General features: G+C 45.2%; 1 protein-coding gene across 6 annotated transcripts in view; it reads left to right on the top strand.

Moving 5' to 3' along the window:
- The first annotated feature begins 17430 nt into the window (after positions 1–17430).
- The window catches only part of LOC109899716 (regulating synaptic membrane exocytosis protein 1), an 81112-nt gene continuing 77535 nt past the window's right edge, over positions 17431–21007 (top strand). For 2 of the 6 annotated variants that reach the window (XR_004211622.1, XR_004211623.1), the window contains exon 1: positions 17431–18090. Coding sequence is in view for 4 of the 6 variants with exons in the window: in XM_031835703.1 (XP_031691563.1) it covers positions 17927–18090 (164 nt within the window). In the remaining 2 variants the exon portion in view is untranslated. The remainder of the gene's footprint in view (positions 18091–21007) is intronic. The other 4 variants (XM_031835703.1, XM_031835704.1, XM_031835706.1 and 1 more) reach the window with 4 other exon arrangements.

A 21007-nucleotide genomic window follows, 5' to 3' on the forward strand; every position in this document is an offset into this window, starting at 1 on the left:
CAGTTGAAGTCAGAGGTTTACATACACCTTAGCCAAATACATTTAAACTCAGGTTTTTTTTATATATATATATTTTTTTACAATTCCTGACATTTATTCCTAGTAAAAATCCCCTGTTTTAGGTCAGTTAGGAACACCACTTATTTTAAGAATGTGAAATGTCAGAATAATAGTAGAGAGAATGATTTATTTCAGCTTTTATTTCTTTCATTACATTCCCAGTGGGTCAGAAGTTTACATACACTCAATTAGTATTTGGTAGCATTGCCTTTAAATTGCTTAACTTGGGTCAAACGTTTCGGGTAGCCTTCCACAAGCTTTCCACAATAAGTTGGGTGAATTTTGGCCCATTCCTCCTGACAGAGCTGGTGTAACTGAGTCAGGTTTGTAGGCCTCCTTGCTCACACACACTTTTTCAGTTCTGCCCACACATTTTATATAGGATTGAGGTCAGGGCTTTTTGATGGCCACTCCAATAACTTGACTTTGTTGTCCTTAAGCCATTTTGCCACAACTTTGGAAGTATGCTTGGGGTCATTGTCCATTTGGAAGACCCATTTGCGACGAAGCTTTAACTTCCTGACTGATGTCTTGAGATGTTGCCTCAATATATCCACAACATTTTCCATCCTCATGATGCCATCTATTTTGTGAAGTGCACCAGTCCCTCCTTCAGCAAAGCACCCCCACAACATGATGCTGCCACCCCGTGCTTCACTGTTAGTATGGTGTTCTTCAGCTTGCAAGCCTCCCCCTTTTCCTGCAAACATAACAATGGTCATTATGGCCAAACAGTTCTATTTTTGTTTCATCAGACCAGAAGGTATTTCTCCAAAAAGTACAATCTTGTCCTCATGTGCAGTTGCAAACTGTTGTCTGACTTTTTTATGGCGGTTTTAGAGCAGTGACTTCCTTGCTAGGCGGCCTTTCAGGTTATGTCGATATAGGACTTGTTTTACTTTGGATATAGATACTTTTGTACCTGTTTCCTCGAGCATCTTCATAAGGTCCTTTGCTGTTATTCTGGGATTGATTTGCACTTTTCGTTCATCTCTAGGAGACAGAACGTGTCTCCTTCCTGAGCGGTATGATGACTGTGTGGTCCCATGGTGTTTATACTTGCGTACTATTGTTTGTACAGATGAACATGGTACCTTCAGGCATTTGGAAATTGCTCTCAAGGATGAACCAGACTTGTGAAGGTCTAAAAAAAAAAATCTGAGGTCTTGGCTGATTTCTTTTGATTTATCCATGATGTCAAGCAAAGAGGCACTGAGTTTGAAGGTAGGCCTTAAAATACATCCACAGGTACACATCCAATTGACTCAAATTATGTCAATTAGCCTATCAGAAGCTTCTAAAGCCATGACATAATTTTATGGAATTTCCCAAGCTGTTTAAAGGCAGTCAACTTAGTGTATTTAAACTTCTGACCCACTGGATTTGTGATACAGTGAATTATAAGTGAAACAATCTGTCTGTAAATAATTGTTGGGAAAATTATTTGTGTCATGCACAAAGTAGATGTCCTAACCAACTTGCCAAAACTAGTTTGATAACAGGAAATTTGTGGAGTGGTTGAAAAACAAGTTTTAATGACTCCAACCTAAGTGTATGTAAACTTCCAACTTCAACTGTATGTTATTATCAGTGGTAGACTGGCTTTGGCAGCCAAATACTCCCATCTAAACATGAAATGATTCACAATTGAGGTACGGTTCTAGAAACACAAAGCCCTTTACCTACATATCACACCAAATTCATTTCTCAAACGCTAAATACACACTCACTGTACACAATTTTAACCTGCTTTATCACAGTTGCAGCCAACATTATTTTAAAGTGACAAAATGTTTCTGGCGGCCTTCTTCTGTTACTGACAGGTGTTCCCGAGCAACCTAGATAGCTCATTAGCACAGGTGGTCCCTCCGTCTTCCGTAAACACGCGCTGTAACAAGGAGATATGTCCGCTGTGGGAACACTAACCCTATAAAAGTGTGTATTCATTTAACCTTTTGATTTAAAAAAGATATATATTTCTCGCTGATATGAAAGATATGGTCCTTATGCTTCCAAAACCGTACCTCAAGCGATGTGTGTTAATGTTCAGACCGAGAGCCGGGGCTCTTCTCAAAACTCCCCCTTACAGAAGATTCCTTCGTTCAATGACTTATGTGTAATGTAATGGAACTTAGAGTCGTGATCCAGGCCTATATGCATATCTGTATATTTACTGGCCTATTTACCCTTTGTATGCCTTCACTCAGCTCACACAGTTGTGTATGGAATGCGTTGGCTTGTGGGGACAAACTTGTATTACAAATGACTCTTCTATCTACATCCATATATTTGTATCTGCCTGGTTCCGACCACCTGTGGTGAGTTACCAACTCTACAGTCAGCATTCAATACAGTATATAGCGGTTTCTAGCTTGCCCACACGTTACTTTATTTTTTACTAGTGATCTATGAAACTTTTGACAGTGATTCATTTCTAAAGACCATGTCAGTTAATGGGGATATTTTAGTGAATTGGGTAGCTGATCATTGGTTGTTGACCTGAGTGTATTGATTTACCAACATCACTAATTAACACGAGGAATGTTCCTTGACAGAAATTTCTCAACATGTGACTCCACTAACCACATTTTAAATGAAATGCATTTGAAGTAATATATGTTTTAGCCCGTTCTGTGTATGTGTGTACACGTATGTGCATGTGTTTTGCATTTGAGTGTGGGTGTTTGTGTGAGTATGCTGTGTATGTACTGTATTCCTGTGCCTTTATGAAGCAGTCTAGGAGTGTGAGGCAGCAGTGTGTGTTGTTCAGACTGCTGGCTGTAAAATTCTCCATAGTGAAACATTAATCCAGCAGGTAGTGAGTGGCTCCACACCAGCACACATTCCTCCACGTCCCAGGGGGTCAGGGTTCACCAAGTAACTCAGCTCCAACCACTACATCGCTTTCTGGATCACTGTTAAAGCTGCAGGTCTCTCTCTCCCTAGTTATTTTCCCTCCATCTTTTTGTCTTCTCCCGCTACTCCTCTCTTTCTCTCTCCTACTTCCTCTACACATCTCTTAATCTGTTTAACCTCGTGACAAAACATCAGATGACTCACCGATACAGGCTGTGTCTCCCAGCCTGCCCTCCATCTTGTTCAGCATGCCAGTGAAAATGGCACAGGCTATGTTCCCTTCCGCATCCACCACCCCTATCGTGCCCATCTTCCCCACACACAAACACACACTTCAATTAAAATGTCATTAACATACCTGTATATCATGTAATATCACCCGTATGCTATAATATTTGCATTAAGTTATGTAGCCAATTGGATGGAAACCTAACTATTGCCGGTTAAATCTGGTAGCACTTTATTTTATGGTAGTGTTTCTACTGGTATTTACCAAAAAATATAAGGTAAATTAATACGTATTTGGTAATTCCATATGTTATTATTGTGTATCTATTACCATGCAACCATGCACCAAGTCAATACAACTATATAGATGAATTAGTAGATATATTACCTTATCTGACCCTTATCTGGTGGGGTTTTTTCTGGCCATGTGACCTGGCTAGAAAAGACTCCAGGCCCTGGTCATGGGTGTGTGTTTACCTGAGTTGTAGTGGTGGTCATTCTCCAACAGAGTGACCCCTCCACCACGGTGTCCATGGCACTGCCCCTGGAGTTCAGCGTAGCCCCTCCTAACTGCAGCCCAGACCCACGCAGACGACAGCTCTGCACGCCCCTTAGGGTTGTGCTCCGCTCCCCATAGACCAACACAGGCAACATGTCTGCCAGAGAGGCGGAGGGAGAAGTGGTGAGACACTGTTACAGCGATATAAAGTGGTTATACTCAAGGTTTGTGTTACACATGGACTCCTGAGAATGCCCATATTGATATTTCAATCATCTTGAAATAGAGGTGTCCTGATTTGCCCAGTGTCTAATAACAATAAGGACATTCTGGATACTTGAACTACAGTCAGCACCAAAACACCTGATTCAAACCATTAGGTTGTGTTAGAGTTGGGCAGGAACAAAAGCCTACAGCCTCACCGCCTGTAGCTCATCACGACGGGTGGGTATACTTTGTGGAACGTTCCAACATGAATCTGTTCCAAAAACTATGCAAATAACAAGGTTGCCAACAAACAACACATACAAGGTGTATAGCTGCAGAATAAGATATCGGGTAGGGTGGGCTATTGGGCTATATCATTACATTTTTCACTCACCACTTTCATTCCTAAAAATATCTGTCCTCACTCTGGTCGCCTATGGACAAACATTAAGAATAAGCTACGTGGTGAGTTGATGCTTATTCGGCAGCTGACTTAGTTAGCTCGGTGAATTGATCATGCTACTTTGTATGCGTTGTTTGTTGGCAACCTTGTACTTTACGTTTTTGGAACAGATTCCTGTTGGAACGTTCCACAAATTATACCCACCCATCACGACCCGGTGGTGACCACTGCTGTACATCAATACTCCACATAGTGCCAATGTTTCCCGATCCAAAACGAATGAAGTTGGACTTGCTCAGACACGACGGAAGGCATTCATGCAGCGCAAATAAATTGACCTATGTACACTCATATGAATGTGTGTACAGAAGGACAGTACTCAACGTTGATATACATTTGCATACACAATGAGATGGTATGCGTTTATACTTTTGCTAAGAACCTGTTCTACTGTTAATATTAATTTCAGCCCAGATAGTCAGTCGCGGTTCAGTTCTCGAAACCACCCTGCATATTTGAAAGTAGGCTATGGCGCTCCACAGTAGTGACGTCACGAGAAAATCCCGTATTCACCATATCAAAATAAAAGTCCTTTGCAATTTGCCTAGTATTCAGAGGTTATCCGAGAAAACTACTGTCAACAGAAATAACAATAATAATTGTTGTTATTATTACTGTAATGATCATTTCTTGGAACAACAATGTGTAGTTTATGTTGCTTTTTAAAATGCTAGGAAGCATGTTGCAAGGAAGCATTGTGTAGGCCTAAATAAGAAACATACACATGTTTGATTTTCAATCGTTACAAGTTACAGCAAAATCACTTATGCACAGTGGTGATGTTAGCATGTACATCTTGGTGGGTCAAACAAAAACAAAAAAGCTTTGAAAAGAGACCCTTCAACCCAGAATTGGGACCAAACACCCACTCCACTGAGTAGCAGGCTAGTGATTGCTTTGCAATGCTTGCAGTTAGCCACTGATTTCTTCCAAACCAATCATAGTTGAATTTGCGATTTCAACTTGTTGTGTAATGTTTATGTCCAATGGTCGGTGAGCACCGATATGTTTTATCTATACTTTCTCTTCATTATTTCTCTTCATATGACAAGGATTAAACAAGATTTACCAGTAGATTGTAGACTTGATTCATGATGATGATGACTGCTTGCTAAGATTTTGAAAGTACAGTATGATGTTGACATGTTCAGTCCAATCAAAGCTACTGTAGATATAACATCATTTGACATAATTTCATTTCTGTGACCAACGATCTTGAGCCTTCTTGGATGGGCACTTCTAATGTGCTCATCCACTTCTAAACTTCTAACTCTATTGCTGCATATCTAGAGCTGTCCATCCGGCCAAACTGAGCAATTGGGGGAGAATGGCTTTGGTCAGGGAGGTGATCAAGTACCCGATGGTCACTCTGACAGAGCTCCAGAGTTCCTCTGTGGAGATGGGAGAACTTTCCAGAAGGACAACCATCTATGCAGCACTCCACAAATCAGGCCTTTATGTTATAGTGGCCAGACGGAAGCTACTCCTCAGTGCAAGGCCCTTGACAGCCCACTTGGAGTATGCCAGAAAGGCACCGAAAGTACACTCAGACCATGAGAAACATTTCTGTGGTCTGATGAAACAAACTCTTTGACTTAAAACCAAGTGTCAAGTCTGGAGGAAACCTGGCTCTATCCCTACGATGAAGCATGGAGGTGGCAACATCATGCTGTGAGGATGTTTTTCAGAAACAGGGACTGGGAGACAAGTCAGGATCGAGACAAAGATGAACGGAACAAAGTACAGAGAGATCCTTGACGAAATCCTCCTCCAGAGCACTCAGGACCTCAGACTGAAGTGAAGGTCCACCTTTCAACAGGACAACGACCCTCAGCACACAGCCAAGACAACATAGGAGTGGCTTCAAAAATAGCTGTGCAGCGACGCTCCCCATCCAACTTGGGTCCTGTCTAATTATTTCTGCAAGTGGTTCAATTGCCAGTGGAAACAGGAGGTGGGGAGAGAGGAAATCCCTGTCTTGTACCCCTTTTTAAAGCAATTTCCTCAAATAATGTGTATATTTAGCCTATTATATCATATTATTATTAAGTGTAATATTTCAGCTGGAATGTTGAAGGCTTCCAAAGTTCCAAAGAAAATGCCATGCAAGACTGGCAGAAACCTTTTCGACAACCTTTTTAACAACCATTATTGATAAATCTATATCTTGTTTTTTATCATATTGTATTATACTGAAGCATGGTCATGTATTTGTAAAATTGTTTTCCTTTATTTAAATTGGCAAGTCAGTTAAGAACAATTTTTTTTTTTCAATGACAGCAGGTTAACTGCCTGTTCAGGGGCAGAACAACAGATTTGTACCTTTTCAGCTCGGGGATTTGAACTTGCAACCTTTCAGTTACTAGTCCAATGCTCTAACCACTAGGCTACCCTGCCGCCCCACACCTGGAAATCCAAATTCCTCTCCCTCCTTCGTTCCCGTACCGCCCAATCGATACGGATGGTCAAAGCGATGAGGGAATCGAGCTCTGTAGGTAACTCCCAGAATGCAAGCTCGTCCTTGACCCCCGAGACACTGCCGCTTGATTCCAAGCACTCTCCGCTGCCAACGTGCGGAAATCAACCACATAATCGGCTACACTGCGGGAGTCCTGCCAAAGGTTCTCGCCCTGAGAATGGGGCATCAAAGACCTTCCTCACTTCTCCCATGAACCCCTCCATACTAGAGCCGACTGTTGTTCCCACACGGCGGTAGCCCAGGTGAGAGCCCTCCTGGACATCAGCATGATGAGGTAGGCTATCTTGGAGCGATCCGAGGGGAAGGAGGGGGGCTGAAGCTCGAAGACGAGGGCACACTGAGTTAGGAACACCCGACAGGTGCTCGGCTCTCCATTGAATAGTTCTGGAGGAGGTAAGTGGGGCTCCCGAGAAGGTGGAGTGACCGATGAGACGGCGCTGCTAGCAGGTGAGTCGCTGAGGAGCTGTGGGGTTACCACTATGGTAGGCAGCCTCGCAGACAACCCGTGACAACCTGTCCAATGCCCGTTCATGGCATTCAGCCAATGTTTGGACCCCATCCACAAGGCCACGAAGCAATTCCTTGTGCATACCGATGGTGGCTCACTGGGTGGAGATGGCGTTGTGCAGTTTGCGTGGGTCTGCTGGGTCAGTCATGGCCAGTTCGTTCTATCAGGTATCAAGGTAAGACCCAGATGCAGACGGTGGTGAAGTAACAATGGTTATTACAGCAACAGGGGCAAAGGTACAGGACGGCAGGCAGGCTCAGGGTCAGGTCAGGCAGAGGATGGGGCAAAGTTACAGGGCGGCAGGCAGGCTCACGGTCAGTTGCAGACAGAGTGGTCAGGCGGGTGGGTACAGGGTCAGAACAGGCAAGGGTCAAAAACCAGGAAGACGAGAAAAGAGAGATTGGGGGAAAGTAGGAGCTGAGACAAAAAACGCTGGTTGGCTTGACAAACAAGACGAACTGGCAACAGACAAACAGAGAACACAGGTATAAATACACAGGGGATGATGGGGAAGATGGGCGACACCTGAAGGGGGGTGGAGACAATCACAAAGACAGGCAAAACAGATCAGGGTGTGACACATGCAACAATTTCAAAGATTTTCCTGAGTTACAGTTCATAGAAGGAAATCAGTCAATTGAAATAAATTCATTAGGCCCTAGTGTATGCATTTCAAATGACTGGGCAGGGGCACAGCCATGGGTGTGCCTGGGAGGATATAGGCCCACCCACATGGGAGCCAGGCCAGCCAATCAGAATGAGTTTTTCCTCACAAAAGGGCTTTATTACAGACAGAAATACTCCTGAGCTCCCCCCCGATCCTCGTACGATCCCACAGGTGAAGACGTCGTGGTTACATGTGGTCTGCGGTTATGAGGCCAGTTTGATGTACTGCCAAATTCTATAAAACGATGTTGGAGGCGGCTTATGGTAGAGAAATTAACATTAAATTCTCTGGCAACAGCTCTGCTGGACATTCCTGCAGTGTCAGCATTCCAATTACACGCTCCCTTACATCTTGAGGCATCTGAGGCATTGTGATGTGTGACAAAACTGCACATTTTAGAGTGGCCTTTTATTGTCCCCAGCAGGTGCACCTGTTTAGTGATCATGCTTTTTAATAAACTTCTTGATATGCCACACCTGTCAGGTGTATGGAATATCTTGGCAAAGGATAAATATTCACTAAAGGGATATAAACACATTTGTGCACAACATTTGAGAGAAATAAGATTTTGTGTACGTATGGAACATTTCTGGAACCTTTTATTTCAGCTCATGAAAAATGGGACCAACACTTTAAATGTTTTTTTTTAATATCTTTGGTCACTTCATATAAACTGTCATTATGGGTCATTAACCAATCACAGCACTCCTTTAGGATTGTACATTCAGCAAGTCACCAGTAGAGGGAGCTCCCTTTCCATTCATTTTCCCAATCTCTGTGGTGGTGTGGTTGGTGGGGGTCATAAAATTGATCATAACTTCAAAATTAGTAAGAGAGCCCACTCTAGAAATGTGGGGTACTTGTAGAGTATTTTGTTCCAAACATATATGGTTGTAAGAAAATGAAGGACAGCAAAAACATCTTGATTGCAAGACTCTTTACTTTCGTATCCGGCAGCAGAGTAGGGGACAATACAGCAGCAGTGAAGCAGTATAGCCAGGTTCCTAACTCTGGGTCCAGCAGAGTAGACTGAACCAAGAGCTGAGTTTACCTCTTTGATCTATTCCCCCACCTGAAGAGCCATTTTAATCATTGGCATGCCCATGTTCTAAATGCATGATTGTGGATGTGATAGTTCCTGTCACACCAAACTTGATTCCTCACCATTACTGGGTGTGGTGACACCTTCTCCAAATGAATAACCTTAAAACACAAATCTACAGTTCATGGATCGTAGGGCCTTACATGATGCATGTTTAAGTCTAAAAAGGGCCTAAAATGTACACTTTCATCATGATCGCCTCAAATATGGTTTGTGATAGAATTCTGAGATAGCAGAAATATTTTCCGTCCATGCTCACGTGAAATGGCTCTTATCGTTTAAATTGAACTTATAAATGCCTCATGAGCTTAGTTCCACTGTCGTACCCCATCAGAACCCACAATACAAGCTTGTTTTACTCCAATGTTTGTAAACAAAGTAAATGCAAAAGAATACTGTACATCCTAAAAACATGGTCAAAACTACTATCGTGATATCATGGATGGTCAGTACTTGCATCCATACCTCTGTCTAGGAATTTGATAGTAGTACATTTCTCCAGCCCCATCCCTCAACTTTTGACCTAAACAAGGGGGGGGGTGCTTTGTTATTGTTTCTACTGCTGATAGACACTTTAACAAAAGATGGGAGGCCAAGTAATAAACACTTGCATTTTCTCACAATTGACAATTTGGAGAGATGGGCAGAATGATCCATGAATTTAGTCAATTTAGTCATATTTTATGAGGATGCAAATACAATTTTCACACAATCACCAAAAAACAGAACACAGACTTCTGTGACTTTCAGTCTAAAACACCAGTCCTAGATTCAAAATATTTTATTCGTCAGGCCAAGCAATTGACCTAATGCAATTTTTGGCACATGTCAAGGCTGGTCTTGGACTGATTTAAATGTGTAAAGCTAAGGCGCAGCTAGCTCATCAGCATTAGGTTCATCTAGGTCATTAAGAAGTATGCCAGTCCATCATTGTATACATTGTGTCTTTGAAGCAGTTGGCTTCTCAATGAATCACAGTGTTATGCATTGGGGCGAATGGAATGGGCAGAATGAAAGGCAAGCAGATCTCTAATCTAGACAAATGCCAAGAACTGTTAGCACTGTCTGTTAGCACTTCATCTAATGACAAACCGGCTTTCCATTGTGTCTTTGCATCTTGTGTAAATCACCTTTGATATTGGTATTTGGGTCAAGAGCACAAGAACACAATGATGCTAGACCCTCCTGGTTAACATTCCAAACCTTAATTTCCCACATTTCTCTTCAGGACATCTACAGCAGTGGTTCCCACATTTTGGGGAGTGCACCCTTTTCTCAAATATCCCACAAATACACATACAGTGGGGCAAAACAGTATTTAGTCAGCCACCAATTGTGCAAGTTCTCCCACTTAAAAAGATGAGAGAGGCCTGTAATTTTCATCATAGGTACACTTCAACTATGATAGACAAAATGAGGAAATATATGTATATATGGGGCGGCAGGGTAGCCTAGTGGTTAGAACGTTGGACTAGTAACCGGAAGGTTGCAAGTTCAAACCCCCGAGCTGACAAGGTACAAGTCTGTCGTTCTGCCCCTGAACAAGGCAGTTAACCCACTGTTCCTAGGCCGTCATTGAAAATAAGAATTTTTTCTTAACTGACTTGCCTGGTTAAATAAAGATTATATATATATATATATTATAATAAGGTTGTAACGTATCAAATGGGGAAAAAGTTAATAAATGCATTTCTATAGTTTCCAAATTCGGTTCCTTTTTTTTGCATTTGCAAAGTTTTGGCACATTCATTCCGTGTAGACAGGGTTTAGAGGGCGGCGTAGATGATGTGTCTCTATTGGTCAAACCGTTTTGGAGTAACAGTTCATAATTATTTATATCCGAGCAAGCAGCTTTTAAAACAATGGCCAGCACAACTATAGTGCATTCGGAAAGTATTCAGAGCCCTTAATGTCTATATTTGTTTTTGCCATTTGCATTCTATTACAGACACCTTGAAGCAACTGATAATGTAATAAAATGCCAATAATGTATCAAATGCTGAGAAATAAATTGCTAATATCGTAATAAATATTTTGAACACTTAACAAATATGCAAAGAGAAACAACAGTCCATCACTACTTTAAGACATGAAGGTCAATCAATCCAGAAAATTTCAAGAACTTTGAAAGTTTCTTCAAGTGCAGTAGCAAAAACCATCAAGCGCTATGATGAAACTGGCTCTCATGAGGACCGCCACAAGGAAGGAAGACCCACAGTTACCTCTGCTGCAGTGGATAAGTTCAATAAAGTTAACTGCAGCTCAGATTGCAGCCCAAATAAATGCCTCACAAAGTTCAAGTGACAGACACATCTCAACATCAACTGTTCAGAGGATACTTTGTGAATCAGGCCTTCATGGTTGAATTGTTTCAAAGAAACCACTTTTAAAGGACACCAATAATAAGCAGAGACTTGCTTGGGCCAAGAAACAAAATAAATGGACATTAGACTTGTGGAAATCTGTCCTTTGGTCTAATGAGTCCAAATTTGCGATTTTTGGTTCCAAACATGTCTTTGTGAGACGCATAGTAGGTGAACGGATGGTCTCTGCATGTGTGGTTCCCATCGTGAAGCATGGTTGAGAAGGTCTGATGGTGTGGGGGTGCTTTGCTGGTGACACTGTCAGTGATTTATTTAGAATTCAAGGCCGACTTAACCAGCATGGCTACCACAGCATAATGCACAATAGACCATCCCATCTGTGTAACGGTTTTCTTTAGGTGAAGTAGAGGCGGACCAAAATGCAGCGTGGTTGTTATTCATTGTACTTTAATAAAGAAACTGTACACGAATAAACTAACAAAACAACAAACGTGCGAAAACCTAAAACAGTCCTATCTGGTGCAAAACACGGAGACAGGAACAATCACCCACAAACACACAGTGAAACCCAGGCTACCTAAGTATGATTCTCAATCAGAGACAACTAATGACACCTGCCTCTGATTGAGAACCATACTAGGCCGAAACATAGAAATACCCAAAACCTAGAAAAACAAACATAGACTGCCCACCCAACTCACGCCCTGACCATACTAAATAAATACAAAACAAAGGAAATAAAGGTCAGAACGTGACAGTACCCCCCCCCCCCCCCCCCCAAAGGTGCGGACTCCGGCCGCAAAACCTTGACCTATAGGGGAGGGTCTGGGTGGGCGTCTGTCCGCGGTGGACAGACGCCATTGTCTTAGTCCGCCTCATTGTCCGCCTCCGTGGCTCTCTAACCATGGCAACCCCTCTCAATGACCCCACAGGACAGAGGAGCAGCTCGGGACAGAGGTGCAGCTGATCGGGACAGAGGTGCAGCTGCTCGGGACAGAGGTGCAGCTGCTCGGGACAGAGGTGCAGCTGCTCGGGACAGAGGAGCAGCTTGGGACTGAGGGGCTCTGGTAGCTCGGGACTGAGGGGCTCTGGCGCCTCTGGGCTGACTGGCGGCATTGGCGACCCCTGGCTGACTGGCGGCACTGGCGGCCCCTGGCTGACTGGCGGCACTGGCGGCCCCTGGCTGACTGGCGGCACTGGTGGCCCCTGGCTGACTGGCGGCACTGGCGGCCCCTGGCTGACTGGCGGCACTGGCGGCCCCTCGCTGACTGGCGGCCCCTGCCTGACTGGCAGCACTGGTGGCCCCTGGCTGACTGGCGGCCCCTGGCTGACTGGCAGCACTGGCGGCCCCTCGCTGACTGGTGGCCCCTGGCTGACTGGCGGCCCCTGGCTGACTGGCGGTACTGGCGGCCCCTGGCTGACTGGCAGCACTGGCGGCTCCTGGCAGACTGGCGGCACTGGCGGCGCTGGGCAGACGGGTGGCTCAGGCGGCGCTGGGCAGACGGGTGGCTCAGGCGGCGCTAGGCAGACGGGTGGCTTAGATGGCGCTGGGCAGACGGGAAGCTCCGGCAACGCTGGAGAGACGGGTAGCTCAGATGGCGCTGGGCAGACGAGAAGCTCCGGCAACGCTGGAGAGGAAGGCTCTGGCAGCGCTGGACTAAGGAGCTCTGGCGCCTCTGGAATGAGGGGCTCTTGCGCCTCTGGACTGAGGGGCGGGAGCTCTGGTAGCGCCGAACAGGCGGGAGACTCCGGCTGCGCTGGAGAGGAGGAAGGCTCCGGCAGCGCTGGACAGGCGGGAGCACCTGTAGGGGTGAGACGGAGAGACAGCCTGGTGCGGGGGTTGAATGCTCCCGGTCGCCCTGCCACTGCGGCGAGGTGGAATAGCCCGCACTGGGCTATGCAGGCGAACCGGGGACACCGTGCGCAAGGCTGGTGCCATGTAAGCCGGCCCAAGGAGACGCACTGGGGACCAGATGCGTAGAGCCGGCTTCATCGCACTTGGCTCAATGCTCACTCTAGCCCGGCCGATACGCGGAGCTGGTATGTACCACACCGGGCTATGCACCCGCACTGGGGACACCGTGCGCTCCACAGCATAACACGGTGCCTGCCGGTCTCTCTCGCCCCCCGGTAAGCACAGGAAGTTGGCGCAGGTCTCCTACCTGGCTTCGCCACACTTCCTGTTTGCCATCCCCCAAGAAATTTTTGGGGCTGCCTCTTGGGCTTCCTTGCCAGCCGTGTTCCCTCATATCGCCGGCTCCTCTCTCCGGCTGCCTCTGCTCTCCTAGCTGCCTCCACCTGTTCCCATGGAAGGCGATTCTTTCCTGCCAAGATCTCCTCCCAGCTGTAGCAACCCTTGCCGTCCAATACATCGTCCCATGTCCATTCCTCTTTGCGCCACTGTTGCTGTTGCCCGTTACCACGCCGCTTGGTCCTGTTGTGGTGGGTGATTCTGTAACGGTTTTCTTTAGGTGAAGTAGAGGCGGACCAAAATGCAGCGTGGTTGTTATTCATTGTACTTTAATAAAGAAACTGTACACGAATAAACTAACAAAACAACAAACGTGCGAAAACCTAAAACAGTCCTATCTGGTGCAAAACACAGAGACAGGAACAATCACCCACAAACACACAGTGAAACCCAGGCTACCTAAGTATGATTCTCAATCAGAGACAACTAATGACACCTGCCTCTGATTGAGAACCATACTAGGCCGAAACATAGAAATACCCAAAACCTAGAAAATCAAACATAGACTGCCCACCCAACTCACGCCCTGACCATACTAAATAAATACAAAACAAAGGAAATAAAGGTCAGAACGTGACAATCTGGTTCACGCTTAGTGGGACTGTCACACCCTGATAAGTTTCACCTGTCTTTGTGCTTGTCTCCTCCCCCCACCAGGTGTCTCCCATCTCCCCTCATTATCCCCTGTGTTTTTATATCTGTGTTCTCTGTTTGTCTGTTTTGTTCATCAAGCCTATCAGTGTTTTTCCCCTTGCACCTATCATTTATATAGTTCCTGTTTTCTAGTTTTCACAGTTTTGAACATTCTGCCTGCCCTGACCCTGAGCCTGCCTGCTGTCCTGGACCTTGCCCCACCACACTGGATTATTGACCTCTGCCTGCCCTGACCCTGAGACTGCTTGCCGTTCTGTACCTTTTGGAATCTGATCTGGATTATTAACCTCTGCCTGCCCTTGACCTGTCATTTTGCCTGCCCCCTGTTCTAGTAATACACTTTTGTTACTTCAACAATGTCTGCATCTGGGTCTTGCCTAATACTTGATAGTATGAACTGGCCTAAAACGTGATAGCACGAACTGGCCATGACCGACCCAGCAGACTCAGACCAGCTCCACAATGCTGTCTCCAAAGGAGCCACCATTGGATGACACAAGGAGTTACTGCAATGTCTTATGGAGGGACTCCATACCCTGACAGAACGCCATGACCAGGCGTTTGACTCTTTGCTGGAGCAATTCCGCAGATTCCCCACTGGGCAGTGGGTCACACCCGTAATCTCCCAGCCTACCCCAGTGTCCCGAAAACCCTGCTTACCTCCTCTGGAGCGCTACGCTAGAGAATCCAGAACCAGGCTTTTCTCTCCCAGTTCTCCCTCATTTTTGAGTTGCAGCCTTCTTCGTTCCCCTCGGACCGCTCGAGGACAGCGTACATCATAATTCTGTTGTCCGGGAGGGCACTCGCCTGGGATAGGGCGGTGTGGGAGCAACAGTCCACCATCTGCCTCATTCTAGAAGAATTCGTGGCAGAAGTATAGAAGGTGTTTGATTAACCGTTGTCTGGGCGAGAGGCTGCTCGTAAGCTGCCCCAGCTACGCCAAGACTCCCATAGTGTGGCAGACTACGCAATGGATTTTCACACTTTGGCGGCTGAGAGTGCCTGGAACTCGGAAGCATTGTTCGACGATACAAATCATCTGTCCTCGGTGGCAACGTCAGCACAATAACTATTCATGTGGTCCTCCATGGGTTTCCATGGAGGAGCACACAACATACTGTATCATCGCAACTCAAAGTTTACTTCAATATGATAGGTATTATTTCAATACTTGTGCGTAAAGGGATTTCCACCGTCATTTCTCACATAATTAAATTTACTGACAATAAGAAAATCCGGCCCATTCACTAATGTAATACGCCAGGAGGTGCCGATTCTGCATGTACCAGATTACGCTTTGGACCTAGCGAAATGTGGAAAAACTACACCATTTAAGGCCGTCTCTAAAGTTCACATGTTCAATCTCAGTGCTAGACACTCATTATTATAATTTTGTAGCTTTTCCTAAACCTTAACCCTAACCTTAAGAATTCTGAATTAATGTCTACATTTAAGTTTAACCCTAACCGTAACCATTCGGTAGGGATGCCCAAACTTCAGTTTTAGTTTAAACTTTTGCAGAGTTTGATTGACAGTTAAGATATGGCCCACATGGCGGAATTAAAACATCAAGCCATGGCATAATTCTGTGACAGCTAAAATATGCCAACACATGATGCAATTCTGTAAACTTCTGGCCCTTCTTTGGACATTGTGTTAACTAACCTCCAGGTGAGCTTCATTGCCATACAACTCTCCTTCCGTGGCCTCCAACTGCTCTTAAATGCAAGTTAAACTAAATGCATGCTCTTCAACCGATCGCTGCCCGCATATGTGGACAACTACAAATACCTAGGTGTCTGGTTAGACTGTAAACTCTCCTTCCAGAATCATATTAAGCATCTCCAATCTAAAATTAAATCTAGAATCGGCTTCCTATTTTGCAACAAAGCATCCTTCACTCATGCTGCAAAACATACCCTCGTAAAACTGACTGTCCTGCCGATCCTTGACTTTGACGATGTCATTTTCAAAAAAGCCTCCAACACTCTACTCAGCAAATTGGATGCAGTCTATCACAGTGCCATCCGTTTGGTCACCAAAGCCCCATATACTACCCACCACTGCAACCTGTATGTGGCTGGCCCTCGCTTCATATTCATCGCCAACCCACTGGCTCCAGGTTATCTATAAGTCTTTGCTAGCTATAGCCCCGCCTTATCTCAGCTCACTGGTCATCATAGCATCACCCACCCGTAGCACGCGCTCCAGCAGGTATATTTCACTGGTCACCCCCAAAGCCAATTCCTCTTTTGGCCGCCTTTCCTTCCAGTTCTCTGATGCCAATGACTGGAAAGAATTGCAAAAATCACTGAAGCTGGCGACTCATATCTACCTCACTAACTTTAAGCACCAGCTTTCAGAGCAACTCACAGATCACTGCACCTGTTCATAGCCCATCTGTAAATTGCATTGATTTAACATGAATTTGCTCTTGCCATTCAAAATGAATTCCATGCAATATGATTTATTTTGTTGTCAATACTTTTCGGTTATTGTTTTGCTGCTTGCAATATTATTATTATCTTTGTTTGCAATAATAATAATGTTGTTCTCGAATTCAAACAGGTTTCTTGATATTAAAGGCACAAAAGTAATTCCACAAAACTCTAGCACTAGTAATACTGTATGTAGCCTAACTATGAAACATCAGCGTCGAGCTAAACTGAAAGTGAAAGAGTTCTGATGTGAGTATCTCAAACAGGCAGCCAACAGTTAGGCTACGACTCTTGTTGGGCGCAATTCACTGACAATAATATGCAATAGTATGATATGTAGGCTAAGTTGATTTGTAAACTAAAATACAAATCAAAATCTCATTAATATAGAGGGAATAATGTTTTATGAAAAAAAACGGGCATCTTTTGGTTATCTCGTTTTGAGTCTCGCCGCCGGCCGCCCACTGCCCTGTCCATGGCCCTGAAATAGGCTCATACACATTTTTAGTGTAGGGTAGGCAACCAATGCTAAATTTGTGTTGCGAGTATTTTGAGCTGGGGCCCTAACAAGATACAACAACACTACTGACACACACGCACACGAGGAAGGGAGGATGGGAAGCGCGTCACTAGCACACTACGATTGGTGAAGTGAGAGAGAAAATTGTGCAAGCGCCTTGTACGGTGAACCCCCATTCTCAAATGACAATGCGCGCTCCCGGCGTGAGAAGGTGTGCTCGTTTCAGGGGCTGCGGTCCCATTGACTGTTCTACATCTCCCTGACAGCGGCAGCATCAGCAGCAGAGCGCGGCTGCGTTAGAAAACAAGGCACCCAGTCAGCGGATCAACCTGGGCAGCGTCAGAGTAACATCTCTCCGCTGTGAAGAAAGCTAAGCCTTCCCAGGTGACCGAGTATCATTCTCCACCAGAGATGGGTTCCCGGTAACTGGAAGTGGAGGGGAGAGGCGGGCGGGAGGGGGGTGGGGGGGAGAAGAGAAAAGAGCGAGAGAGAGGCAGAGGAAAGGCGACTAGGAACCGAAGAAGAACTACAGCCGTGGGTGCCCGCCACCATGAGAGCCTTGCATCACTTGCCCAAGCCGTTGCTTCGTCCGTGGGCCATGTCGTGATACGTGGGCTCCGCCAGCGGGATTTCTGTCCGTAATCCGAGCCGCCGAGGAAGGGGGGAGAAGATGTCCGCCTCGGTGGGCCCTCGGGGCGGCCCGCGCCCACCCGTTGCGCCGGTGTCCATGCCTGAGCCGGACCTTAGCCATCTGACTGAGGAAGAGAGGAAGATAATCATGGCCGTGTTAGCTCGACAGAAGGAGGAGGAGGAGAAGGAAGAGGCCATGTTAAAGTAAGAGAGACACTGGGGCTATTTATCCTCTGGAGATGTTGGGGAGATGTAGTGCAGAGATGGTGCTCATACTGCTGCTCATCGGCCGCTAGGCTACCAATAGATACCAAACCTATACAAATATCTGCCTTCCTAACCTTAACCGAAAATGCTATTGACGTGCGTGTGTGTGTGTGTGTGTGTATCAGCATGTATAGCCCCAGCTCCTCTCGGCAAATATAGTGTAGCCTATTTTCGCCCTCACTCTCATCCATCTAGAGCCTATCATTTAGTCTACACAGTTAAGATGCCCTAACACGCTGTGTGTGTGCGTGTGTGAAAGAGAGAGGGAGGAAGAGGTTTCTGAGTAAGCATGTGTTGGGTCAGCGCTGTCACAGGTGTAAGCGACGAACAGGGTGAGAGAGGGAGGGAGAGAAAGAGAAGGGGGAGAGAGAGGGGTGTGTCGTCCCTGAGACACGCAGCAGCGTCACACTCCAGTGTCTTCTGATGCCCTAACTAATTTCTTCTCAACCTCACCCATTTCCCGGCAATACAATCATGTGTTCTGTCATATCCGAACAAATTGCTGGCTATATAGGTTATATATAGCCTATAGCCCAGTATCTCGAGCACTGCGTCCGCAGGCTACAGGCTAACTTCAGGCTGCGATTGCACAACGTGATTCGACCGAGATTCTCTTAATTTCTGCTTGTAAAATCAGTGCATATCTGCTCTAGCGGAGTGTTTCCGTCCCGTATCTCAACAGCTGTTTGCATGTTAGGTCGCTGCTTTGGCGATGCGGTGGGTTGAGTATAACAGCAATGTAGGCCAGCGCCAGCACTCTCGCATCAGGCTGCAACAGCCCATCTCTACAGACAGGCTTGCGTAAATGCATGTAGCCTAGTCCATGCCCTATGTGCTGTTTGATTATAGTTGATGATGGTCGAAAATCAGCACAGTCAGCCTGTGCTATTTTAGTATTTTCACACACAGACTTTGCGTCGGTGTGGAAGGAGCACGTCTATTGTATTTGTCACGACAAAACATCGAAGGTTTGTCATCGTGACTTAGACGTAACCTTATCTGAGTATCATATTACTCCACTGATTGCCTGTCAAACTGCAGCGAGGTGATATGACGTTAAACAAGTCACTGCTATCGCATAGTTTTATAGAGAACGAATAACCGGGCTCCTATGAGAACTCCTCTGCTATTCACGTCTGTGTTCTATTTTAGGCTCCTTGTGCAGAGTGATGGTCCTGTACTGAAACTGTAGATCGATTTATTGCATCTAAAGAAGGAAGTGTCCAACGCACAAGTGATCATGCATCATTATAACACTATAGCATTTGTGTGTGTGTGTGCGCATCCATGCTTCGCATGCTCATGTGGTTTGCTGTGTGATCTTAATTGCTACAGTAGCCTGTGTGCCCTTACTCTAGAGAGGAAAATAGCCTTTTAAGTCTTCCACTCACAGAACTCACCTATATCTGATAGCATCATTCACTCTAATCACAACATCAGATTACAGTAGACGCGGGCTGAACTGATATGTCATCTAATCTGCGCATTCTATGCTGTAAAACTATTCGATAAACCCACTAATGTGAGAAGCACTGATGAAACATAGACACAGGACTCTGACACCCCATATACAGTTCCAGTCAAAAGTTTGGACAAACCTACTCATTCCAGGGTTTTTCTTAATTTTTTACAATTTTCTACAATGTATAATAATAGTGAAGACATAAAAACTATGAAATAACACATGGAATCATGTAGTAACCAAAAAAAGTGTTAAACAAATCAAAATATATTTTACATTTGAGATTCTTCAAAGTACCACCCTTTGCCTTGATGACAGCTTTGCACACTCTTGGCATTCGCTCAACCAGTTTCAGCTGGAACAGTCTTGAAAGAGTTCCCACATATGTTGAGCACTTGTTGGCTGTTATTCCTTCACTCTGTGGTCCAACTCATCCCAAACATCTCAATTGGGTTGAGGTCAGGTGATTGTGGAGGTCAGGTCATCTGATACAGCACTCCATCACTCTCCTTAGTCAGATAGCCCTTATACAGCCTAGAGGTGCGATTTGGGTCATTGTCCTGTTGAAAACAAATGATAGCCCCACTAAGCGCAAACCAGATGGGATGGCGTATCGCTACAGAATGCTGTGGTAGTCTTGCTGGTTAAGTATATCTTGAATTCTAAATAAATCACTGACAGTGTCACCAGCAAAGCACCCCACACCATCACACCTCCTCCTCCATGCTTCACGGTGGGAACCACACATGCGGAGATCATCCGTTCACCTGCTCTGCGTCTCACAAAGACATGGAGGTTAGAAGCAAAAATCTTACATTTGGACTCATCAGACCAAAGGACAGAATTCCACTAGTCTAATATCCACTCCTCGTGTTTCTTTGCCCAAGCAAGTCTCTTCTTCTTTTGTGTCCTTTAGTAGTGGTTTCTTTGCAGCAATTCCAACACAAAGGCCTGATTCATGCATTCTCCTCTGAACAGTTGATGTTGAGATGGGTCAGTTACTTGAACTCTGTGAAGCATTTTTTTTTGGCTGCAATCTGAGGTGCAGTTAACTCTAATGAACTTATCCTATGCAGCAGAGGTAACTCTGGGTCTTTATTTCCTGTGGTGGTCCCCATGAGAGCCAGTTTCATCATAGTGCTTGATGGTTTTTGAAATGTTCAGTATTGACTTACCTTCATGTCTTCAAGTAGTGATGGACTGTCGTTTCTATTTACTTGTTTGAGCTGTTCATGCCATAATATGGGCTTGGTCTTTTACCAAATAGGGCTATCTTCTGTATACCACCCCTACCTTGTCACAATACATCTGATTGGCTCAAACGCATTAAGAAGGAAAGACATTTCACAAATGAACTTTTAACAAGGCAAACCTGTTAATGAAAATGCACTC

The sequence above is a fragment of the Oncorhynchus kisutch genome, linkage group LG11 (assembly GCF_002021735.2).
Source record: "Oncorhynchus kisutch isolate 150728-3 linkage group LG11, Okis_V2, whole genome shotgun sequence".
In the NCBI taxonomy this organism is placed as follows: domain Eukaryota; kingdom Metazoa; phylum Chordata; class Actinopteri; order Salmoniformes; family Salmonidae; genus Oncorhynchus; species Oncorhynchus kisutch.